Below are 26,379 nucleotides of genomic sequence, written 5' to 3' on the forward strand. Positions count from 1 at the left end.
TTTAGTTTATTATTTAGAGAAAATTTCGGTTGCACTTTATTTTACAGTATGTTTACTAACATGTACTTATAGTGTACTTACAGTGTTTTTATCTAAGAAAGTTTTCGTAACACAAGGTAACTACATGAAATAGGGTCAGGTTTAGGGGTAGGTTCAGGGTTAGTACCTAGTTATTACATAATTATTGTAAGAATTTCATATTTTCATAGTAATAACAATAAAATTAAGAAAGTAAATTATTACAGTTATAGTACACCCAAGCGAAAATTAAAATTCTGTCATAATTTACTTATGTGGTCCAAAAGAGTAGGCTGTATGTATCAGTTTTATCAAACAAAATATTTCATGCTGAACCTACTTTTTGCAATCTATGTTTGATCCTTTACACAACAATGATTTTAAGTGATCTTTTGGGAGTAATTTCTCCAAATTTTATGTGTGATTAATTTGATTAATTAATCGCCACATCATGTAATTAATTAGATACAAATTTTAATCGCTTACCAGCCCTAGTAAATATACAGAATAGTTTTCTGTGAGGGGGCACAAAATCAGAATTTTAGACTGAGTGATAATTCTCCACGAGTGGACTGCACTGTTTGTAAATGGGCGTAAATGTGGTAAACAGCAGGAGTTTAATGAACCACTACATCCTGTTAATACATACTGAGATGAAACGACTGCAGATTGAATGGGGTCATGTATTTCAATTTATTTATTTTTTTTAAACATTTGTGCTTGGGAAAAAACATTGTTTGAATAAATTTGTGTCAATCGAGCATCGCGTTAGTTCAGTCAGGTCATGTTAGTCATGCTTGCATCAGCTGACAGTTAAATTCCCATTATTCAGTGTCTTTCAATCGCATTGCTGCTTGCAATTAACTCCCTCCTCCAACCCCAACTCCACCAACTGAACCTGTAAACTGATCTAACTTGTTCTTTCTTTACACTGTCTTCATTGGAAGCATGGCTGCATGGACAGGTGTGTGGAGTGTTGCCCAGAACATAACCATACCGCCAACACTAACTGTATGCAATTATAATTGTCATTACATATACTTGACGGAAGTGGTCCTGATTGAAATACACCTGTGTATTGTTGTATCACTGCTGTATTGTCCAAAGCCTACAGTTCCTCACAGATTTCCATGTTTTTTGTTGTTAGTTAGTTCTTGCTTCTGTTTAGCAAGATCTAAACAGAAAAACATGAAACCGGAGTTCCATTACTCTTATCACTTGTCTTGATATATGAATATTAATCTGTGTTCACAAATACAAATATAATTGAAACAAACTCAGCATCTATTTCAGGTCAGTGACATTAATCAGTGACGGACGAGCAGCAGTCGTTCATTAGTTTCTGCTGCTTCCATCATTCAATAAACACACCAGAATATCACTTATTGTCATAATGAAATTTAAGCTTATCAATTTGATATGATTCAAATATGAACATTTGTGTAGAAAATATGCATGTTATAGAGTAACATTTTTAGAGGGTCAAAAACATTTGACTAGATTATCAGGCAGGGCCTTCAGGGCAACTGTAAACTACATACACTTACAATATTATCAAAATATTTCTATAACACATGAGGTACATTTGCATGTCTTTAATCTGACACTTTCAGGAAGTCTTGAGTCTTTAACATTTTCTGTGTCTTTAACCGTCTGTCATCATTCAGTCAGTATGGAGCTCAGTCAACTTCCTCTCATGCTCTGTGAGTATTAATATGTATTACTGTGTATTTCAGTGAATGGTAACTGCTATTATATTATTTAACTAATCAAGTGTCTCAGTTTTCCTTTATTTATGTCTTTTCTTGTTGCTCTGAGTTTCAAATCCAGCTCCATGTTATATGAGTGAAAGATGAGTTTGAGAGAGGAAGAGAAAGTTAGTGTTATTTGTGGAAGAGAAATGTTCTCTGTTGTGATGTAGATCTGTGTGTGTGTTTGTTCAGTCATTCAGGTTTGTGCTGTTTAATGGTGTTTGTTGAATCAGTTCTGTTGGTTTGTTTTACAGTTTACTGTCCCTGATGCCTTCGTAGATGTTCACTATAGTACACAGTTACTAAAAGTGTTTCTTTATCAGACTGTTTGCTTCAAGTTCCCTAAATAAGTTCAAGTTCTCTCTGCTGATGATGAAATCTATAAGACATCAAACAAATGTTTCTGTGTTTATCTGAACACACACGCATCTAGTCCCACAACAACATCTTAATATGAGTTACTACACATAACGGTCACTGTTTTCAGACTCTGGAAGGTTTTTACAGAAATACTCATTCAGATGCCAATACATCTAGAAAAACAAACTGAGAAACATTTGAAAGTAAAACTATGGCATTCCTTTAAACTTTCTTTTCTAAATTATAAAAGAAAGTTGATCAGCTCCGTGTTCACACTGTGATGAGTTTTTTTTTTTTTTTTTTTTTTTTTTCTCTCTCTTTGTGTTTTAGTGTTGATTTCACACATTCACTCTGGACAAACTGAAGGTGAGTGAATTTGACTTATACATTTCATAACAAATGGGTAAGGTCTCACTAACAGTTACAAACCAGATGAGAAAATAAACAATTTGATTATATACACACCTTTTTAAACAACTTTTATAAATAACCATTAGCAGAGAGCAAATACATAGCAAGTACTTTTCCTTGCACAATGTGCAAATGATTTTGTAAGATACAAGTGACCGCACCGCCCAACAACTACAGAGAACAACACTTCAGTCTTACCTTATTTAGCATGAATGTTTTACAGACAGGCAAATGTGTTCACACAGTAGAAACAGCACATTATTTTTATTGTAAATCATTTTTGTTGTACAGAAACACTAAAAGCCAAAGTGAGCATTAAACCTGATCATCATGTATTCAGAGGAGAGAGAGTCACTCTCAGATGTGACATTGATGGTGAAGGAGTCACTAGCTGGCAGTACAGCTGGTATAAAGATGATTCAAACAGTGTTTTCAGTGAACTACAGGAACACACGTTCAGTCCTGTTACTGAGTCTGTCACAGGTAAATACTCCTGTTATGGAGCAGAGAGAGGAGGATCACGAAAATCAAACATCAGTGATGAAGTTACACTGACAGTATCAGGTGAGTTTGATCATCTCTTCATACATTATACACACATATAACATGTTATTAATGAGTGATTTCTCAGTTTTAGATACCAGAGCAGTTTTAAGTGTTTCTCAACAGTGGATGAAAAAGTTTAAGATTTAAAAATGAATATATTGATTTCAGAATGCAGATGATGATTTCAATTACTAAACTCTCAATCATCAGTTACTGTAATCGAACCTGCTATTAACCTAAAGATTGTGGGTTTGAAACCCTCTTTAATTTGCATGTTTTATTTATTATATTATACAGAACATACTTTTGTATTGTGAATTGTTGTTGTTGTACAGAAACACTTAAAGCCAAAGTGAGCATTAAACCTGCTCAACATGTTTTCAGAGGAGAGATAGTCACTCTCAGATGTGACATTGAGGGTGGAGGAGTCACTAGCTGGCAGTACAGCTGGTATAAAGATGATTCATTCTACAGCTCCAATGAACTACAGGAACACACATTCAGTCCTGTTACTGAGTCTGATGCAGGTAAATACTCCTGTAAAGGAGCAGTGAGAGGAGGATCACGCACCTCACAAAACAGTGATGAAGTTACACTGACAGTATCAGGTGAGTTTGATCATCACGTCATATACACACAAGTTAAAATTGCTATTTAAGAGTGACTTCTAAACCCTTAAGTGCTGTTTGGGATCTTTTTGACCACAAATGACATTTGCTGAAATAATAATAAAAAAAATATTAACTTTATCTACATGGCATGAGACTTTGTACGGTTGCCAACACTTGGTAGCTTTATATATAAAAAAAATAATAATAATAATAAATAAAACCCTGGATTAATATCTTGCTGTATGTTATTGTGGAAAAAAAACACACAGGATATATGGGGTCACTCTGAAATGAATGGGTTAATGATAAAATCGATACTTTTTCTTTTTAATTTGTCTAATAAAATCACTAAATCCAATCCAGTCTTGACACCTATCACCTGCGGTCTATTTCAATTCCCATTCTTCAGTGTCTCTTCCATCGCATCACTGCTTGCAATTAACTCCCTCCTCCAACCCCATCTCCACCAACTGAACCTGTAATCCGATCTAACTTTGTTCTTTCTTTACAGTCTCTTCATTTGAAGCAGTGTTTACAACTCATGTAATTGTGAATTGTAATTATGTATGCTTATAATGGTTCTATTCTGTACCCCAGGGGGGTTTGTCTTACTGCTCTCCCCGCTCTGTCCAAGCATGGCTGCATGGACAGGTGTGTGGAGTGTTGCCCAAAACATAACCATACCGCCAACACTAACTGTATGCAATATAATGCAATACAATTTTCAGTAATATTTTACCTGGTACATGTTCAGTAACCCTTGCGTTACAACACATCTTTTGCCCAAAATATTGTTCAAAGAAATGTAAAAATAAAAAAAACAGCAGGACTGCAAGACATTCCCGAATCAATAGTGTGACATAGTCCAGTGAAGGCATGTTCAGTGTGGGTTTTACAGGAGTGCCGTGAGGATACTGGAATAGCGCGACATGATTTCAGCCTATGTGCTCGAAGTTCGAGGCTTTTAGCTCCATCTGGCTCGCTGTTAGCCCAGCCTTGCACTGGCTAGTGGAAAAGCGGCTAATGGGTGAAGATGGCAGAAGATAGTACATTTGCGAGATGGACGTATGTGCATCTTGTCATTTTATAATTGCATATGGCATTAGAGTTTACATATAGTCCTGTTGTATCTAATATTAATAGATCTAAGCAATTCACAGATATTGCCAGATAATCACTTAACCTCTACCAACTTTTAACAGACTTGCTGTCATCCTTTCTTGCATAGTCTTGATCCTTCACTTTGACATTTATAAACTATATTGTTAGCAGCCTGGATAGCCCCCAGTCATTTTGCTACACCATATCGCCCTCTACTGGATTATCAACATTTACATTTTGTAATTTCAGAATGTTAAGTTCTACTTCTGTAGTTATTTTGGTGAAAGTAACTCAAAAGTAATTCAGGAGACATGTAACGCTTTGCAATTCTAAGACAGTAATATTGTATGGTAAGAAATTACTTTTAAATGACAGTAACAAGTAATCTGTAATGTTTTACAGTTTGGAAGTAACTTGCACAACAATGTTTAGCACTGTAAACTAACTATCTATATGTAGAATCGTCATATTTAACTCATTATTGTGATTGTGAGTTATTTCTGCCTAATTCAAATGCGAACTAGTTCAGAAGTGTGGTTAAGGTGTCAAATTTACACTTAATGTATATCTACCCATGTTTACATATGCTGTTTAGTTTCTAAATTTTATATGCTTAAGGATGCACATTATATATGTATATTGTTTTACAGTACTGAGTACAGCTTTATATCCTATTTGTTCTAAATCACTTAACTTATGTAATTTTATTTTTCCTTTACTTTGTTAAGACCACATGCATATATATATATCCACATGACCATGCACAAGTTTGTGTAGACCAATGGCTGTCCGTACCAATGTAACCAGTAGACTTGATGGACATTAAAGTAAATTAACTGGAGTTCCTGTCTCTGGGTCCTTACCGACACTCCACGGTGATGACCAGGTTTATCTAAGAATCGGCACACCTTCCCTTCATGAGCTGTTTAGTAATGCTCTAGAGTAATCTGGCGGTTGTAGTGATTTTTACAATACAAATCATTACAAAGCAACTTTACAGAAAATTACGTTTCATATATATATTTCATGTGTGTGTGTGTGTGTGTATGTGTACAATCCATCAAGCACATCTCACCAGCAAACATACACTCATTCACATCCTTCTCTTCACTCTCTGAGGCAGAAGTCTCCAAACTCATCCTTTCTGATTATCATACTACTTGTCCGCTTGATCCTATTCCATCTCATCTCCTTCAAGCCAGTTCTCTACAGTAGCTGCTTGCATATCAGCTTTTCTAACAGACATTTCTTGCGCTATGAATGACCAACACTTTCAACTCAACCTTGCCTAGACAGAACTGCTTGTGGTTCCAGCAAACCCATCGTTTCATCACAATTTCATTATCCAGTTGGGCTTCAAAAACAGCCAGAAACCTTGGAGTTATGATTGATGATCAGCTAACTTTCTCAGACCACATTGCTAAAACTGTCCGGTCCTGCAGATTGGCTTTTTTCAACATCAAGAAGATCAGACCCTTTCTTTCAGAACATCCTTCACAACTCCTTGTTTAAGCTCTTGCTCTGTCCAGGCTGGACTATTACAATGCTCTTTGCAGGTCTTCCAGCCAGTTCTATCAAACCTTTACAGTTAATCAAGAATGCAGTAGCAAGATTAATTTTTAATGAGCCGAAAAGAATACACATCACATCTCTGTTTATCAATTTGCAACTGGCTACCAATAGCTGCTCGCAAAAAATTCAAGGCATTGATGTTTTGCTACAAAACCACCACTGGCTCTGCACCCCTTTACCTAAATTCATTACTTCTGACTTATGTGCCCTCTAGAAGCTTGCGTTCTGCAAATGAACGTTGCTTGATTGTGCCATCCCAAAAAAACACAAAGTCACTTTTACAGACTTTTAAATTAAATGTTCCCTCCTGGTGGAATGACCTCCCCAACTCAATCCCAGCAGCTGAATCCTTAGCTATCTTCAAGAATTGGCTTAAAACCCATCTCTTCCATCTTTATTTCACCCTCTGACTTCAGCACTCACTATTCTAATTCTAATCTTTAAAAAAAAAAAAAAAATCTAACTTTCTAATATTTTCGTATTTTATGTTTTCTTTACATTTATTATACAATTATCAAAAGCAACAAAACAGATCTCTAACACTAGCTTGTTCTATTGTTTTTCTATTCTTTCTGTTGTCTTTTTATTTATTATATTATTTTAAAGCCTTTTCTACATGTAATGCATTTAAGCTAACTGATACTTGTTATAGCACTTGTATATCATTGCTCTTTTGTTGATCTTGATTGCGTTCATTGCCCTCATTTATAAGTTACTCTGGATAAAAGCGTCTGATAAATGACTAAATGTAATATATATATATATATATATATATATATATATATATATATACATTTTTCCTTTTCTTTTTTCATATAAAAATAAGTCCATTGATCATCCCAATACTGCACAGATATGGAGAAAGAAAGACAAAAACATGAATAAACTGAGTAAAATTACATTTGTTTTTAAAAAAAGCATTATCACAATTTGTTGTCTGGGGTGTATTCCCCCAAACGAACAGCAAATAAGAGTTTAATTTAAGATCCCAAAGAGGAGTTTTAAGTGCTTCTCCTCAGAAGTGGCTGAGAAGAGTTCAGATATTTAGGGGTCAAGCACCAAAGATGTGTATTTTCTTTGCTGATAACTTTGAACCTGGACTAAAAACAAGATCCTTCTCTTGATCTTGAAATGAAGAAATTTACAATCTATGTAATCTTGATGAGACATTGTAAAATAAATAGCTGTTTTTGTTCCACCACCTCTTGGTCAGAAATGTATTATTTAAAATCTCTACTTTGCTATTTAGGATTTTATCACAAACTGCTGTACCTGTAAAACACTTTGTCTAATGTTGTGTCTCTGTGACTGCTGCCATTGCTGATGTGTCATGTGTGGGTTGAGCTCTGCTAACTTAAAGGATGTGGTTTTGAACTATTCCTAACATGGTTTAGTTGCAAAAGACTTTGTTCTCCTTTTACTCTTTGCATTATGCTGACCGAATGTTGACCTCACTTGTTCCTATAAATTGCAGCAGCATTTATTTAATTGTCCATGGAATTAAAATGCACTTATAAGATTTATCAGGGTTTATGTGAGGTCATAAAAGAAAAAAATTCAGTCTTCCACAAATCAAAGCCTTAAAAGGTCTTAAACTGGAGCAGAGTCTTAAATGCATAAAGTCATGACATTAAATGTTGCATGCCCTGCAAAAAGATAAATAATACAAAATAAATATCTTGTTCTACAATACAATTATCTACGCATAATTAAATCAAGATATATTTACTTGACATGTAAAATAAAGATATAAATGTCAGGGTTTTGGTAAGGGAGGAACTCAGGTGCAGACAGGAATCGGGTTACACAGGATTTATTAATACAAAAAGGGAAAACAGAAACCCACGAGGGGGAAAACAAGGACTAGGGCAGATACAAAAATAACTAAACAGGACTGATTAGACAAGATAAACAAAGACTCAAAACTAGAGAACACCAACTACAAATAAACACTCACGGTTATACAGGACACAATATCTCAAAGGGGTTACCAGGGTATAATCACAGGTGAGGAACAATCACAAATCACAATGAACCGACGCAAGACAGAGCACACTAGGAGATCTAAACAGGGGGAACAATCAAGACACGACAGGTGGCACAGATGGGACAATCAAGACACGACTAGGTTAACAAGGGGGGTGGGGCAAGGGAACGAGACAACACAAGCACATGGCCCAAAGGCAAGGCCATGTGCTTGTACACAAAACACGGGTCTGTCATGATCCTGCCTCAAGACTAGGAAAAATCAAGGACACGAGGGCAGAATCATGACAGAACCCCTCCCTTAAGGAGCGGCTTCCAGACGCTCCTCAAGGGAACATCAAACACGGGACATGACTGACATGACCAGTGTTGGGTATAGTTACTTTGGAAAGTAGTTAGTTAGGTTACAACGTTACCATCAATTAAAAGTAATCAGTTATGATACAGCGTTACCTATTCATAAAAGTAACGCGTTAGAGTACTCATGCGTTACCAAAAATTAAAAGCCGTTTGCAGCGGCTCACACATGACAGACACAGCCCCCGGCCCCTTTAAATGCACCTAGAAGTCGTGACTCCCGACAATGAATAACGTCAGTCATCCGACTAAATTAACACTGCAGGATAACAATAACAGGAAAGACAGTCAGCAATCGGCTATTCCACATGGCGTTTTATTTATTTATTATCACAGAACATATTATTAATCAAAATTCGCACCTAACGTTACCCAGCCCGGGTAGCCTAGGCTACTGTATATTATGAGCACCACAAGATAACTCCTGATTTTTCTTTAACTTTAAATAATGCAGTTATCAAAGTACAAGTATGCTTACTTGTAAACACAACCTTAAACAGGCTTGCAGATTTAAATCCATTTAGAAATGATGAACAACCAGCCAGCCAATGATCTAACAGAAATTAACAGCTGCCTGTCAAACAAAAATGATAACAAACCGAATTAAATCCTTCACCGCCACACAGGCAAATGACAAATCGCTTAATAGCCGAACTAATTATTATTAAAGTGTCACTCACAGTCACAAGCCTAAATTCGCTTTAACACAGTCCTCTTACATTTACTCTTCAAAGTAGTGATTAAAACGTAGCGTTAAATTTGAGGTAGAATTTTTGGCGGTCGACAGAAGCTTTTCACCAAAGCAGAGTGTGCATTTTACCGTTATGTTCTTTTCTTTTTCGTTGACAAATTGAAAATAATGTGCGTACTTCCATAAACCAAACGCTGTCCTCTCTGCCATCTTGCCGGGAGTTCGAAAGAAAAAAAACCCACACACACAGGGTCAGGCGCAGGGCACAGACGCATCACAGCCATTGACTTTACGATCACAGAGCTTCGGCTCCGCTGATACATCCGCAGGTGGCACAGTAGACCTAGGACTACTGTCTGACAAAAAGCAGGCTGCAGTCGGGATTTTCCTTTCCTTAAAATAACGGATTACTTTTTTTTTAAAAATAACGAAGTTACTGATTACTTACGCACGAAACTAACGCGTTAAGTTACAAATTTCAGGAAAAAAGTAATTAGAGTACTCTAACGCGTTACTTTTTAACGCGTTACCCACAACACTGGACATGACAGACTGGGACACAGACACAAACCAACAAGACATGACAAATAACAACAAAGGCAAACATGAGTACACAACGGCAGGGTTAGGGTGACAAAAAAAAAAAAACAGGGAAGGGGAGGGGGCGGGACCACAAAGTTCATGGGGGACAGACCAGGGCAGGTGGGTGGGGTAGGAATCTTAGGAGGACAGGACGAAGGCTGACGACGGGGGGTACGGGCAGGTCTGGGTGGTGAGGGGCGGGGAGGGGTCTCGGGACAACTGACAGGGGACATGACAGGAGCAGACAAGGGACGCGGGGCAACACTTACGGGACGCGGGGCAACATCTACTGGACACGGGGGGGGCAACATCTACTGGACACGGGGGGGGCAACATCTACTGGACACGGGGGGGGCAACAGGACACGGGACGGGCAACAGGACACGGGACGGGCAACAGGACACGGGGCCACATCAACAGGACACATGACTACATCAGCAGGACACGGGGCAACACTCACGGGACACGGGGAGACAACGGCAGGACACTCGGGATTTCTGAGGACAGGGTCTGGGGACAAGACAGGACTGACGGGGACTTCTAGGATCCGGACAAGACTAGACAAATAATCTGAAAAGGCTTTAGCAGCTAGGATAATTGGCATCTCCTTACGAGATGAGACAGACTGTACTAGAGTCTTTACTGCAGAGTCGGCCGCGGCACTCTCCTCCGCTCTCACGACTGCAGACAGCTCTCTTCTTTGCCGGCTCGGGCACGCTCACCACTGCTGGCTCGGGCACACCAGCTCTCTCCGCTGCTGGCACAGGCACGCCAGCTCTCACCGCTGCTGGCTCGGGCACGCTCACCGCTGCTGGCTCGGGCACGCTCACCGCTGCTGGCTCGGGCACGCTCACCGCTGCAGGAGGCGACAGAGTCGCAGGACCGGGAGACCCCTTCTTCCTCCTCTTCCTTCTAGGCCGCGGTGCAGAGGTCACCGCTGGGACAGAGACGGGTTGGGGAAGTTCGGTCTCGGGCAGGGCAGACTCTGACGCCGACGCCTCCGAGGCTGACTCCCACGACAATCGTCTCCCTCGCTTCATGGGGAGACTGCAGGCTGTGGAAGGCGCCTCAGGGCTCTGGGGGGGACTTGCCTGATCCCCCAGGGTTGCCACGGCCAGGACACGACCCTCTGGAATCGTTGGTAGGTGGAGGGGACCTCTGTGGCTCCTCCTCTCGACCGCTTGCTCCGGAGCGACCTCCCCTGGTCCCCCGGAACACCACTAGGCGAGAGCCCTCAAAACCATCCCGCTTGCTGGCTGATGACATCCAGCATTGCCTCCTGTCTGCTGAGTTCCCTTTTGGTCGGTTCATTCTGTCAGGGTTTTGGTAAAGGAGGAACTCAGGTGCAGACAGGAATCGGGTTACACACAGGATTTATTAATACAAAAAGGGAAAACAGATCCATATTGTATTATTATGAATTTATTTATTGATTTTTAAAGGCAAATACATTTCAGGAGTGTTAGTTTGATTTTGGTGAAATGTTAATAATATGATGACACATGCAATGATGCAAATAACCATAGCCTAAGTTATTTGTAGACCTATAAACCTATATGGTGAAACTATACAATAAGATTTCATTGATGTTAGCCATTGTATTAACTAACATGAGCATACAATGAATCATACATTTGTTGCAGTATTTATTCATTTATGTTAATGTTAGTTCATGAAAATACAGTTGTTTATTGGTAGTTCACAGAATTTTAACTAATGTTAACAAACAACGTTTGATTTTATTAATGTATTAGTAAATAAATGCTGCAGAAGTATTGTTCATTCTTAGTTCATGTTAACTACAATAGTTTACTAATGTTAACTAATGAACCTTATTGTTACAATTTATACAAATGTATCTGTATACAATAAAGCCACAATATCAACTACCAATAGGAGGTTTCCGGCTGACAGCAAAAATGTGTTGCTTATCTCACAATATGAGGTAAATCCAGCCCTGTGCATGATAATTATTTTTGTTGACAAATGGGTTTGGAACAGTTATTTAATAAACAACTAAACTGAACTATTATGCCCATCTGTCTGCTTGACTGTCCATTCTATTGATCACTGAGAGAGCATTGGCTTGCCCAACACTGAATATCACTTACATTCTTTAGCCAGCAAGTATCACTATATTGACATTAACAAATATATTATAGCTCATGCACCATGTTTACCAATGACAGAATTAAATATTCTGCTGAAATATTTTCATGACTTATGCTGCTAATGATTTTATACTGACAGATATTCCCAAACCAGCTCTGACTGTACTGCCACAGAGTTCATTGTTCACTGGAGACTCAGTTACTCTGAGATGTGAGGTGGATCAGTCATGGGATGGATGGGAGTTTCTCTGGAGTAAAAACTCAAACACTGAATCTACTGAAGCTTCAATTAAAACAATCTATTCAGTGAAAGTCTTTGATGGAGGAGAGTACAGGTGCAGAGCACGAAGAGGAAGATATTACACAAATTACAGTGAACCAGTAACAGTGACAATATACGGCACGTGTAGTCCTTATTTACATACTGCACAAATGATTGCATAACCCTAAATGATGGGATGTAATAGCTATTAGAAAACAACACTTTAACCCGATTTAGCATGTACTGTATGTTTTGTACTCAAGTTTTATGTAAAAACAGCACATTATTTTCATTATAAATATTTGTTATTACACAGAAACACCAAAAGCCAAAGTGAACATTAAACCTGCTCAATATGTATTCAGAGGAGAGACAGTTACTCTCAGATGTGACATTGATGGTGAAGGAGTCACTAGCTGGCTGTATGTCTTGCAGAAATACGGTGCATTCTACAGCTCCAGTGAACTACAGGAACACACATTCAGTTCTGTTACTGAGTCTGACGCAGGTAAATACTACTGTTATGGAGCAGAGAGAGGAGGATCACGAACATCAAACATCAGTGATGAAGTTACACTGACAGTATCAGGTGAGTTTGATCATCTCTTCACATACACACACTCTTTAGATGTTATGAAGTGATTTCTCTATTTCTCTATTTCAGATAGAGCCCAGGCAGGTTTAAGTATTTCTCCACAGAAGTGGTTGACTGAAGGAGATTCAGTGACTCTGATCTGTGAGGTTTATGGCTCCTCTACAGACTGGACATTCAGCTGGTTCTCTGTAACTGTTTCATCATGTAAGATATAATGTGTGTCATGTGGTAACAGCTCAATTAACTGGTTTTATTAATTGGTTTTATGTGCATGTCTTGGTTTGATTTGTGGTTAAGTCTAGCTTTTTTCAGCTTAGACTGATAGCTAAAGTCAAACCGTATCTGAGACAGGCTGACCTAGAAAAAGTTATTCATGTTTTTATTACCTCTTGCCTGGATTACTGCAACTCCTTGTATACAGGCATTGGGAACTCTGAGCTCTATCGTCTGCAGCTTATACAGAATGCAGCAGCTCATCTTTCAAGCGGCAGGAAAAAGCGGGAGCACATTACTCCAGTGCTCTCATCGCTTCACTGGCTACCAGTAAAGCATTGGATTGATTTTAAGGTTATTTTATTTGTTTTTAAATGTCTCAATGGGCTAGCCCCAGAGTACCTTACAGACCTTGTCAGGTTGCATAGTGGTGATCGAGCCTTCTCAGTGGCAGCTCCCACTCTCTGGAACTCACTGCCCGTAGCTGTGCGGACTGCTAGTAGCCTGTCCACTTTTAAATCATTGCTAAAGACTCATTTTTTTAAGTAGCTTTTGGCACAGGGGAGCCGCCTTGATGAATGTGTTGTATTCTATGTCTACCTTTATTCTTAGTATTTTGTTACTTCATTGTTCTTATTGTATTAGTTTGTGACTATTTTTTTTTATTTATTTATTTTTATTTTTTTACTGTGAAGTACTTTGGTAGGCCCTGGCCTTGGAAATGTGCTATTAAAATAAATGTGACATTGACATTGGTTTTATGTGCATGTCTTGGTGCACAAGATTTCCATGAGCTTTGCTCTTGCCCTGTTTCAGTTAAACTGAATACACTGAATTACCCCAACTAAAATAATCAATAAGTGTAAAATCATATACAGCAAAAGCTCCTAAAAGTGAAATCTACATGAATTCTCATGTTTTGTAGACAACAGATATAATTTTCAGCTGCTCTCAGACAGCAGCAGAGGAGCTGGAGGAAACTACACTGTCAGTTCTGCTGCTCTAAAACACACAGGAGTTTATGTGTGCAGAGCAGAGAGAGGAGAACCAGCATATAACACAACCTACAGCAACACACAGCCAGTATGGGTCACTGGTGAGTTCAGACACTTAAATTCATATTTATTAAACATTTTTAAATGCTTAACTCTAATTGTCTTCTCAGGTATTTCTCCTCGAGGCTCTCTGATCATCAGTCCCGGTAGAAATCAACACTTCACATTTATCTCTTTCTCTCTGAGCTGTGAGGACCAGAGTAACTCTGATAGATGGAGAGTGAGAAGATACACAGAGAGTAAACAGCTGGAAGATTGTTCATCATCACTGTGGGGATCACAAACAGCTACATGTACAATCAACTCCACCATCACATCAGACACTGGAGTGTACTGGTGTCAGTCTGAATCTGGAGAGAAATATCACCCTGTTAATATCACTGTACACTGTGAGATTGTGTGTATTTGTTTCACTGGCAGTTTATAATCAATACATAAAGCAGGTCAACTTAACACATGCAGGACACATCAGTTGGTAAAAATAAATAAATGAATAAAACACTCAGTGGGCAGGCAGTACAAAAAAAAAAAAAAAAAATCTATTTTATCATAAAATATAAAACCTTTATTTTTTGTTGTCATATTTTTTATATAGTCTTCCTGTTTGCCATCAGTTCATGTGTCCTCTGTTTCTGTAGCTGGTGTGATTCTGGAGAGTCCTGTTCATCCTTTGACTGAAGGAGATACTCTGACTCTACACTGTTTATATCAACATTCAACTCCACCAAACCTCAGAGCTGATTTCTATAAAGATGGATCACTCATCCAGAATCAAACTACAGAGATGATTATCTCTACTGTCTCAAAGTCACATGAGGGTTTCTACTACTGCAAACACTCAGAGAGAGGAGAGTCACCCAAGAGCTGGATCTCAGTCAGAGGTGAGACTGTAGATTAAAAAACAACACTTAAAATCAGTTCTTGTATTATTTACTGCACTCAACTAATGTTAAAAAATATATGTTTTTCATCTTCAGCTGCCTCAAGATCTGATGATCTCAATCCTGTGATAATTGGAGTGACTGCAGGACTGACCGTCACATTTTTGATCATCGTCTTCTTGGTCCTTCTGTGGCGCTACAGAAAAAACAAAGGTGTACTGCCATATTAAAATTCAGTACCACATTTCCAGACACTATCTCTGATTATAAACTTTGTGAACTGCCCAGGGGCGCTGCACAAGATGCCGGGCCCTTATGCAAAGGCAGTCCTAATTCTTCCTTTGGGGCCCTGGTAATCAGTACTGGTTTTACTCCCAGTCCGACGCCCCTGGAGCTGCCATCCTACATCAGTGTAAACTGGTTGTCTGGTGTTAGCTGGTCTGCCAGCTAGCTTTAGAGGGTTTCTGGGTAATTTTCACACAGTCAGGGTCACAGTTTTCATTGCAGTATGTTATAAGGAATGTTAAATAAAGATAAATAAAGAGTAATGATAGGACAAATAAATATAAATAGAACAAAAATACAAATTAGTTCTTCAAGTCTAACAGCTGTATCCAGGAACAAAATACTATGATGTATAAATTAGATTTAGAATTATACTTATTAAAGCTAAATAAATTTTTCAGTTGAGCAGAGTAATGCATTTTTTTATTTACTTTATTTTATTATTTACCGTTAATGACATAAGACAGCTTGTCACATCTTAACACCCTTGTATGGTTTAAAATATTTTGAATGCTTAAACTGACAATACAAACGCTCTGTAGGTTTTGTTTGTTTGTTTGTTTGTTTATTTGTTTGTTTTTTTATGTTAAATGGTGAAAAGCATGACCTCTCTCAAAATATGGAGCTACTGAATTCCGCTGTCTGCCAACAGGTGTGTCTGATTTGAAGTGGCGCTGCACAGACTGATTGGTGTATGAGAGGGGTTCTCAACTCTGGCCCTCCAGATCCAGTGTTTAGCTTCAGCCCTAATCAAACACACATGAACCACTTATCAGGGTCTTCAGCATTATTAGTAAGTGTGACGACCTGGGTATTCATTGGGCTTTTTTCCAGTAGACGTCGGATGACTCCGCCCCCCGTAACCTGGTTGCATCCGTGACACCTGTGCCCAATTTCCCTTGCCTCTTTATAAGAAGCAAGCTTGATGGCAGAAGGGCAGGCGGCCAACTTGATTGTTTTTCGTTATAGTTTGATGTTTCTTTTTTGCACACATCAGGAGACCACACCACAGGATATTACATTCTCGCACATATCTTTAGGATGCCATTACTGACTTTGAATACTATCTTAAGACGTTTTGGTATATTTGTTTGAGCTAAATAAAACGTTTTTTTTTACGAATTGGCTTTCTTATGTCCCAGTTTTTGTTGCGTCCCCTTTTTGAGTCACGGGACGTAACAAATGGGGGCTCGTCCGTTCTTAGGCTAATTCTATGCCTTAGTTGAATATGTTTGATTATTTGGATTGTTTTGTTGTTTTCTATTCCTTTAAAGGGGATTGGAAATTATTTGGTCGTGACATTTGGGGGATCCCAATTTGAATAATTACGTCATGATAGCTGCTTTGGGACATCTGAAAGCGTTTGGTGTAGCTAGTTGTTTGGTCGTCGTTTGAATCCTCCGACTGGTAAGTTTCTTTTGTGCAATAGTGTTTGTTTTGACTTGGAATTTATCCCTGGTAGGTTTAGCGGTGTGTTTCCTTTGAAACATATCGGGTTTTGTTATTTTTTGTAGAGTTGTGGTGAACGCGGGTAGTAGCGGTTGTCTCGGGAGCATTTCCATGGTGTTGAGAATTGTCGCTGGTTTAACCAGTTGCAGTTCCACCCACTGGGCTTGTGTGCTTAATTTCCCCCCGCCAGTATCCACATGAAGATTTAGGTTTTAGTTAAGTAGGTAGATTTTTGGGAGTTAGATAGTGGGCTAATTTCCAAGTATTTGATTGCACATTTGAATACTTTCAGTCTGTGGTTTATTTGCTTATGGCTGATATTGACCAGTTTGTTGAATCGCCGTCGTACGTGTTGTTAAATAACTGTACAAAAGAACAACTTTTGAAAATCGCTGAATATTATGAAGTAAAACTTAGCGATAAGAGAATAAAAGAAAGTAGTATTAAAACTGAGCTGAGGAATAAACTGGTTGATAAGAAAGTTCTGACAGCTGAAATGAGTGAAAGTGACCAGCATGTAAAAAGTTTGACTACACAGTCTGCTTTAACTTTTGACCAGCAAAAAGAGTTATTATTGTTACAAATGGAACATGAGAAAATTAAGCAGAAATCGGAGCGTGATAAAATAGAATTGGATAAAGCAAGGATGGACTTGCAGCATTTAAAACTGAAGCTCATTGAAGAAGGTAAAGTTGGTGACGTTGGGTCAATTGTTGGTCAGAGTGAGAAGTTTCCACTGAATCCAAGCTTAAAACTTGTTCCTAAATTTAATGAGGTTGATCCGGATGTTTTTTTTACTATGTTTGAACGTGTTGCGGTGTTACAAGGTTGGTCTAAAACCGATTGTGTTCTGTTACTACAGAGTGTATTGGTCGGTAAGGCTCAGTTAGCTTTTGCTGCTTTGAGTACAGATGACTGTAGAGATTATGAAACCGTTAAATTCGCAGTTTTGAAAGCATATGAGTGTGTACCAGAAACATATCGACAACGTTTTAGGTCTTGTAAAAAGGAGCAAGGACAGACTCATTTGGAGTTTGTGCAAGATTTAAGACGACATGTTACTCGTTGGTGTGCATCGCTAAAGGCCAAAACATTTGAGGAACTGCTGGAATTGATTATAGTTGAACAGTTTAAACTTTCCGTTTCTGATCCAATTGCGATGTATATCAGTGAGCACAAAATTGAGTCTCCTGAGGTGGCAGCATTGTTGGCTGATGACTTTGTGCTCACTCATAAAAACACTGCTGCTGATTGGAGAACACGTGAAGTTCCCGCGAATCGTGTTACATATGCTGGTTCTCAGGGTGGATACTTTTCTTCAGGGAAGTTTGATTCGTCTAAAATATGTAATTACTGTCGGGGAAAAGGCCATTGGAAAGGGGACTGCCCTATACTTAAAGAGAAAAATAAACAGATTGACGTAAATAAGTTTAAGCCTGCTGCAGTGGCAAATTCTGTTAATTCTAGTGGGGCTGAGTCTGAGGATAAACTGTTTAATGATTATTTGTCCACTTATGCTCCTTTTATTACAGAAGGTCGAGTGTCATTGTCAGATGGAGTTGAAGTTCCTGTCAGAATTCTACGTGACACAGGTGCTATGGATTCTTTCATTTTAGAGTCCATTTTGCCGTTTTCAGTGCAATCTGAAACTGGTAATAGTGTTTTAGTTCGAGGTATGGGCTTAAATACATTAACAGTTCCTCTTCATAAGGTTAAGCTTCACTCTGACTTAGTGACTGGGGAAGTAGTAGTGGGTTTGCGTCCTGCTTTACCAATTGAGGGTGTACACCTTATCTTGGGAAACAAATTAGCAGGAGATAAGGTGTGGCCAAATGCGTCTCCGTCTCCTATGGTTTCATCTAGTGGAGAGTTGAGTGAGTACGAAATGGTGGTAGACCCTGTGGGTGTTGTAACTCGCGCTATGGCTAAAAGTATGGAGCATTTGAAGCCTCAAGAAAGAAGTGAGCTAAAGGCACAGCACATTTTTTTGCCTGTACCTGATTTGTCTTCTCTGCCTTTTCCTCTGTCTGCAGATGAGCTGAGTAAAGAACAACGGTTAGATTCCACTTTGGATGAGCTGTTTACCTCTGCACTTCAGGATGGCGATGTATCAGATAAGACTAGAGGCTATTTTGTACAAGATGGGTTATTGTTGAGGAAATGGAGTCCTCATGGTGAGAATTTTGTGGGAGATCCTATTGTTCAGGTAGTGGTTCCCACAAAATTTTGGCGTGGCGTGTTGGAGGTTGCACACGAAAAGTCGGGGCATTCTGGGGTGCGTAAGACCTATGATCGTGTTTTGCAGTATTTTTTTTGGCCACATTTAAAGAGCAATATTTCAACCTATATACGGTCATGTCACGTTTGTCAGGTAACCAGTAAGCCAAATCAAAAACTGAAACCAGTTCCATTACATCCGATTTCTGCTGATTGTAATCCCTTTGAACATCTTATAGTTGATTGCGTGGGCCCTATGCCACCTTCAAAATCGGGAAGCAAATATTTGCTTACGGTCATGTGTTTGGCTACACGTTTTCCTTCAGCCTATCCATTGCGAACAATTACATCGCGATCAATTGTAAGAGCTTTGTCACAATTCATGTCATTTTTTGGCATTCCTAAAATCATTCAAAGTGATCAGGGTACTAACCTTACCTCTCATCTCTTCCAACAGGTTTTAAAACAGCTTAAAATCAAACATAATCTTGCTAGTGTGCATCATCCGCAAAGCCAGGGAGCGTTGGAGAGATTTCATCAAACGTTGAAGTCTCTTCTTCGTGCTTATTGTGTGCAGTTGGACAGAGATTGGGAGGAGGGTTTGCCCTGGTTACTACTGGCTGCACGTGGGGTTGTGCACGAAAGCACTGGGTTTAGTCCCAATGATTTAGTTTTCGGTCATAAAGTTCGTGGGCTTGTGGGAGTGTTACAAAGTTCCGTCAAAATTTCTGACTCACCGAAAAATCTGTTGTCGTACGTTTATGGGTTTAGACAGAGGTTAATTGAGGCTAGAGCATTGGCCAGAGTTCAATAAAAAAAAACAACAGGCAGGCATGAAACGGTTGTATGATCGCCAGGTGGAATGTCGTGTTTTTGAGCCAGGAGACCAAGTTCTTGTGTCACGTCTTTTGCCATCTTCTCCTTTTGAGGCAAAATTTGAAGGCCCGTATGTGGTGAAGCGTAAATTGAGTGATGAAAATTATGAGATTTTCACTCCGTTTCGGAGAAAGTTAACTCAATTATATCATGTGAATTTACTGAAACCATATTATGAGAAGTCTAATGGGGAAGTAAACCCTGTTTGTTCTGCTCTCCTTGCTGTTTCAGGTGTTGGAGCTGGGTTTTGCTCCGGGCAAATGGAGAATGAGGGTAAAGAACCAGATGATGGTATTTTACGTGGACGTTTAAATAATTCTGAGTCTTTGGAAAGGTTAAACGATGATCTGGTCCACTTGTCTCCTTCGCAGGTGGCGGAGTTGAGTGCACTTTTGCGGAGTTTCCCTGGGTTGTTTGGAGATACGCCGTCTCGAACAGATTGGGTTGAGCATGATATTGATGTGGGTAATGCTTCCCCTGTCAGACAGCGTTATTATCGTGTGTCACCAGAAAAAAGAGATTTGATGGAAGCAGAGATTAGGTATATGCAAGAAAATGATATTGCAGTTTCTTCGTGTTCCAACTGGGCGTCTCCGTGTCTATTAGTAGGAAAACCTGATGGGTCTGTAAGGTTTTGTACAGACTTTCGAAAGGTAAACGCTGTGACAAAGCCTGATTGTTTTCCACTCCCTCGGGTGGACGATTGTGTTGACCAGGTAGGCTCAGCTAGGTATGTAACTAAACTTGACCTGCTAAGAGGTTACTGGCAGGTGCCCTTGACTCGGCGAGCTCAAGAAATCTCTTCCTTCATTACACCATCAGGTCTTTACTCCTACAAAGTAATGAGTTTTGGGCTTAGAAATGCTCCTGCCACCTTTCAACGCCTGATGAATCGTGTGGTATCAGGCCTTGAGGGGTGTGCTGTGTATTTAGATGATCTGGTTGTCTTCAGTGACAGTTGAGATTTGCACTTACAACGTCTGCATGCAGTTTTGATGCGCCTTTCGGAAGCTAGCTTGACTGTGAATTTAGCCAAGTGTGATTTTGCTCGGGCCACTGTGACATACTTGGGTAAAGTGGTCGGAAGTGGTGAAGTTCGACCATTAAATGCAAAAGTTCAAGCTATTCAAGAATACTCTGCGCCTACTACCAAAAGAGAGCTTATGCGGTTTTTGGGTTTAGTGGGTTATTATCGTTCCTTTTGCTGTAACTTTTTGTCAGTTGTTGCACCACTTACCGATCTTTTGAAAACCAAAACAAAGTTCATATGGTCGTCAAATTGTGCGCTAGCTTTTGAAAATGTTAAGTCTCTATTGTGTTCGTCTTCTGTCCTTGCGGCTCCTTGTTTTGAAAGGTCCTTCTCTTTGCAGGTTGACGCAAGTCAGGTTGGAGCTGGAGCTGTTCTCCAACAGTCTGATGAACAGGGGGTTGTTCGGCCTGTCAGCTTCTTTTCGCGCAAGTTTAACTCATACCAGCTAAATTATTCCGTGGTGGAAAAGGAGGCTTTAGCGTTGATTTGGGCGTTACAGCATTTTGACATCTATGTTGGCTCAAGTCAACCTGTTGTTATTTATACAGACCACAACCCCTTGACGTTTTTAAATTCTCTTCACTGTCCTAACCAAAGGCTGATACGTTGGTCTTTGTTTCTTCAGGCTTATTGCCTTGATATTAAGCACATTAGAGGGTCTGAAAACATTGTGGCAGACGCCCTGTCACGTTCCCCTATGAATGAGGCTTAAGTTGGTGTAAAAAAAAAAAAAAGAAAAACACTATTTTGGCTCTGGTTGCTGTCTTTGGTACTTAATTTTTTTTTCCTTTTCTGTATGGTGTTTTTTGTTTTAATTGTTTGTTTGTTTGCAGGGATTCTTAACAGATCCCTGTTTTAAGGGGAGGAGTGTGACGACCTGGGTATTCATTGGGCTTTTTTCCAGTAGACGTCGGATGACTCCGCCCCCCGTAACCTGGTTGCATCCGTGACACCTGTGCCCAATTTCCCTTGCCTCTTTATAAGAAGCAAGCTTGATGGCAGAAGGGCAGGCGGCCAACTTGATTGTTTTTTGTTATAGTTTGATGTTTCTTTTTTGCACACATCAGGAGACCACACCACAGGATATTACATTCTCGCACATATCTTTAGGATGCCATTACTGACTTTGAATACTATCTTAAGACGTTTTGGTATATTTGTTTGAGCTAAATAAAACGTTTTTTTTTACGAATTGGCTTTCTTATGTCCCAGTTTTTGTTGCGTCCCCTTTTTGAGTCACGGGACGTAACAGTAAGTTACTGGCAGGTGAGTTTGATCAAGGTTAGAGCTAAACTCTGCAAGAATATGGACCTTGAGGGCCAAAGTTGAGAACCCCTGGTGTATGACATCAAATTAGCATAAAAGTGGTCCGAAATCATATATTATAAATATTCATGTTATCTGTATTGAATATCCAGTCCTCCATTTTTTTTTTCCAATACAGTTTGTAAAGCACTCCAAATTAGTCATTTATCAGTTTCCATTTCTGTGAGGATATGCCTATGAAGACAGTAGACAGCGAGGGAGCTTACTATGTATTTTCAACCATAATATTATAAATAAATCAGGACAGTGTCGTTTTCATGCTCTCATCACTTTGATGTATGCATGAAAGAGATTTAAAATAAAAATACATTTTCCTCAAAATATTTACATAATCATTTTATGTTTATCTAGGTGTAAGATCTCAGTCTCCCTCTAGTGTCGGTCAACAGAAGAACAGCAGTCAGACATCAGAGCAGAACCAGAGTGACCCGGGAAACAACACACTGCTGTCTGGTCAGTATTTACCTACAGTATTAACCATAAATAAACACCCGTAATATTTACAAGCTGAGATGAAAGACACTCGGGTATAACTTTTAACTAACAGGACTGACCTCACAACTAAATCAATTTTCATTAATCTAAAAGTATCTATTCTAGTAACTATAATTTAGAATGAAGAGAGCATACAATTTTTGACCCCAGTGCTTTTTTATTTTTAAGTTAGTGTCATCATAAAAACTATATTTTTCTGGATTAAATTCCTAAAATGCATGACATACACACACACACACAAACACACACACAAATCTACTGGAAATTAATTAATGTATTATTACAGGAACTGCTCATATTTATGATTCTGTTGATGCAACCATTAAGAAAGACATAAGTACAGGTAACTTATGCAATTTAAAGTATTTAATGTCATATTTTATTGAAACAAGTTATTTTCTAAAGAAATTGGAAATCAAAATTATCACTGTGATATTTGCAGATATGATCAAGATAAAGTGTTTTATTAATTTCTCTATTTTTCATTGTAGACAGTAAAAGTGGGCCTAATGATCTCACCTATGCTGAGATTGAACACAAATCTACTAAAAAACAGATGGAAAAGAAAGAAAACAAAGGTGAACAGAGTTAATTTGGTTTAACGTAATCATATTTAAAAAAAAAAAAAAGATCCATCTATTTCATATCACTGTTGGAGACACATAACTACTACTGATATTAACTGTTGGCATCTTCAAGGGAAAAACACTGAGAGTTGTGACATCGTTTACTCTAAACTGAAGTTGGAAATGGATCAAGGTGAGTGTAAAACTAAAAACATCAATCACACTTCACAAGACATCTGAATCTATTAGGAAGCTAAGAATAAAATGGAGTTCTCTATACAGAAACAACAACATAAAAAGTGCATTCTGAATTAATGTATGTATTTTCAGGTGCTGGATCTGGTGATGTGACGTATGCTCAGGTTAAATAAATGCCTGGAGGAGAAACTTTCAATCCAAGGGTACTGATGAGTTTAGGTTGAGAAGGGCTGGAGAATGACCAGGATCATCAATGCTTTATCATCTTTGTGTTATTGAGCACTTGATGGCAATGTATTTAACAATACTTAATATATATGAGTGATGCTTCCTTCATGTTCTGATTAAAGGAAACAGAACATTTTCATTTATTTCTGCACAGTATAAAAATATGACCCAATGTTTTGTTAATATGAATTTTCCCAGGTGTTTTACCCATATTTTGAATTTAAATTTGCATTCCATTGCTTTGCTTCTGTTGTTATATGTGTGTGTGTGTGTGTGTGTGTGTGTGTGTGTGTGTGTGTGTTAAATATTCCAGTTTAGATGTTTTTGTTGTAGTTGGACTGTAGGTTTACTTTGGGCATTTGGAACCAAAGCTTGCATCTTTACAACTGTAATTGTCTGTGTGTACTTATGATTTATATTAGATGTGTTTTAAAAATAAACATATATTAAACATACATTAAACGGTGTGTTTACACTGGAGCGGACTGAGTGGAGCAGAGTGGGCATTTTTCAATTGATTCCTATGAAAGTCATTGCTCACACAGTGAATTATGATATTGACAGTGGAATGGAGAAAGTGTTGAGAGAGTCCAGAATTTGAGAAATGCTCAACTTCATGCAAATGAGGAGTGAAAAATACCGTCCAAGCAGAAAATACCTGGAGGTTCAGGTACAACATTTGTCATGAACTTTTAAAATAAGTTTCTGATGGAAAAATAAATCATAAATTATTTTTCTACAAAACATCAATACATAAATTATATTTTATGAGTAATCAACATTGATTTTTGATTCAGTTGTTGCTGACTTGGCCACTAAAAAAGTATTTCGCCTTTACATTTTTTAAACCGATCCTTCTTTCTATCCCTTATTTAGTGTTTTCTCAACAACCCTTATAAAATATCAGCAATTGCTGAAATATTGAGCACTTATTTATGAGGATGAATATTTATTTTATGAAGATGAATATGTCATCATCTTGTCTGTTATGTTAATATGTTCCATCATGTCTGATAATTCTACATCTTCTATGGCAATGCTTCTATCAGGCCGCATATCGGCGTAACTGAAACTGTGTTAATTTCATGTCTCATGTCACACTGTGCTCTTTCTTTTCATACAGACACAGCTGCTACCATCTTGCAGTTATCTCAGTTATTGATTGTTGGGTAAATGAGCTCAACGTAAAAGGAGAGGAGAGATGTCACTTCTCAGTGATTCGTCTCACTTCATTCACTTCCTTCAGATATTGCTTTTTTTCTCATAACATCAGCAGCTCCCCTACGCCTATGAAGAGGAGCGCAAGTGTTAACGTTCTCCCTCTGGCCCTGCTTCTGGTCCTCAAGCCACCATGATGGTCTTTATATTGTTTATTTCTTTACACCTTATAAGATTATTTTCATGATCTTGTATTTGTTATTTGATGCTATGTGTGCTTTTCCACTACACAGTACCAGCTCAACTCAACTCGACTCACCTTTGTTTGGTTTTCCACTGTGTAAAAGTTTTACCTGTACCTGCTTCCAGGTACGACCAGGTGACGACCAGGTGCTTTTGTGGAGGTATATCTGCAATGGAAAATGGAGCAAAAAGTGAGCCAAGCAGAGACAAGGTGAATCGAGTTGAGCTGGTACTGGTAATAGAAAAGTGCCAAAAGACTGCAAAATAAATAAGTGTCAAGTTCCATAAAAGGTATGAAAGTCATCATCAGAATACTCCATCTGCTATCAGACATGCAATCTGGATTATATGAAGTCATGGGTATGCTTTTTTTAAGCAAATAAATAATTTTTTTTTGTACTTTATTATTGTAATACAGAGAAACCTTTACAGCAGTGGTTCCCAACCTTTTTCAACTCGCGGCCCACACATCCAAACACATATGTTTGCGCGGCCCACTTCAAAAAAATTAACTGACCCCGCTATTGTTGGGTTAATAACTTAGTACTCCGAAGCTAGATTTTAAACTATATTTATTGAATAAACTAGGGCTGCGCGATATGGACAAAAAAAAAAAAAAAAAAAAAAACTATCGCGATTTTTTTTAATCAATTTTGCAATTGTGACACACATCGATATGCTTTTACAGTCATAAATGCATTCAGGATTAATTTGAAACATATTTCCAAAAGAAAACCAATCAGAGCTTTATCAAAAAGTCATCTCTAGAACAGACATAAGTCAAAATTATCACTATAGTGAAGATGTAAAAAAATGTATAGACTTGTGGCAAAAAAAAAAAAAAAAAAAAAAAATCCTGTATACAGGGACTTTTTTTTCTTTTTTGCCATGCATTCTTCATAGAGCTCATTAATTGTAGCGGTGCCTCAGGTGTTTGCAGTGTGTATACAGTATGTGTATGCGGTCAGCAGTGAGAGCGCATAAATATAACGCGAAAGCACATTAAAATAAAGCACGAGTGCAAATCTATCTGTTCGCAGCAGATTTCCTTTGCTCTGTCACAAAACCAGTCGTGCTTGCTCAGATACACACTGCTTTGCGAGGAGAGAGTATGCACACTTTAAACGTGTCTCCTCTCACTTAAACTGCATCCTGTTCACTAACAAATTCACTCTATGCTCATGTGTTAGACATGAATTATCGCA

General features: G+C 38.5%; 2 protein-coding genes and 1 long non-coding RNA gene across 5 annotated transcripts in view; all 3 read left to right on the top strand.

The window, feature by feature from the left end:
- The window catches only part of LOC127953780 (basement membrane-specific heparan sulfate proteoglycan core protein), a 287,372-nt gene that overhangs the window by 209,005 nt on the left and 51,988 nt on the right, over window positions 1-26,379 (top strand). The window contains exons 16-20 of the mRNA XM_052553074.1: window positions 12,676-12,948; window positions 13,024-13,158; window positions 14,093-14,263; window positions 14,333-14,611; window positions 14,861-15,103. Of these exons, the coding sequence (XP_052409034.1) occupies window positions 12,676-12,948; window positions 13,024-13,158; window positions 14,093-14,263; window positions 14,333-14,611; window positions 14,861-15,103 (1,101 nt within the window). The remainder of the gene's footprint in view (window positions 1-12,675; window positions 12,949-13,023; window positions 13,159-14,092; window positions 14,264-14,332; window positions 14,612-14,860; window positions 15,104-26,379) is intronic.
- LOC127953865 (B-cell receptor CD22-like) lies at window positions 1,632-12,948 on the top strand. The gene is made up of 5 exons (XM_052553219.1): window positions 1,632-1,721; window positions 2,460-2,495; window positions 2,832-3,104; window positions 3,471-3,613; window positions 12,868-12,948. The coding sequence occupies exons 1-4, from the start codon at window positions 1,691-1,693 to the stop codon at window positions 3,479-3,481; spliced, it is 351 nt and encodes a 116-aa protein (XP_052409179.1). The 5' UTR covers window positions 1,632-1,690; the 3' UTR covers window positions 3,482-3,613; window positions 12,868-12,948.
- LOC127953880 (uncharacterized) lies at window positions 15,331-25,371 on the top strand. 3 transcript variants are annotated; one of them, XR_008153354.1, is made up of 8 exons: window positions 15,331-15,571; window positions 16,041-16,181; window positions 22,638-22,739; window positions 23,068-23,124; window positions 23,273-23,359; window positions 23,481-23,540; window positions 23,678-24,443; window positions 24,897-25,371. It is a non-coding gene; the product is annotated as an uncharacterized LOC127953880 (long non-coding RNA). The 3 variants fall into 3 exon arrangements; XR_008153353.1 differs by having other exon boundaries at window positions 15,333-16,181; window positions 24,897-25,365; XR_008153355.1 differs by lacking the exons at window positions 15,331-15,571; window positions 16,041-16,181 and adding an exon at window positions 22,216-22,226 and having other exon boundaries at window positions 24,897-25,365.

Source organism: Carassius gibelio, chromosome A3 (assembly GCF_023724105.1).
Source record: "Carassius gibelio isolate Cgi1373 ecotype wild population from Czech Republic chromosome A3, carGib1.2-hapl.c, whole genome shotgun sequence".
NCBI lineage: Eukaryota > Metazoa > Chordata > Actinopteri > Cypriniformes > Cyprinidae > Carassius > Carassius gibelio.

What these genes read in the sequence shown, in the direction of transcription:
- LOC127953865 (XM_052553219.1), top strand. Translation starts at nt 1,691, where the DNA reads ATGGAGCTCAGTCAACTTCCTCTCATGCTCT. An exon ending in TCAACTTCCTCTCATGCTCT is followed by an intron (nt 1,722 to 2,459) that starts GTGAGTATTAAT and finishes TTTGTGTTTTAG; the next exon opens with TGTTGATTTCACACATTCAC. An exon ending in TCACTCTGGACAAACTGAAG is followed by an intron (nt 2,496 to 2,831) that starts GTGAGTGAATTT and finishes TTTGTTGTACAG; the next exon opens with AAACACTAAAAGCCAAAGTG.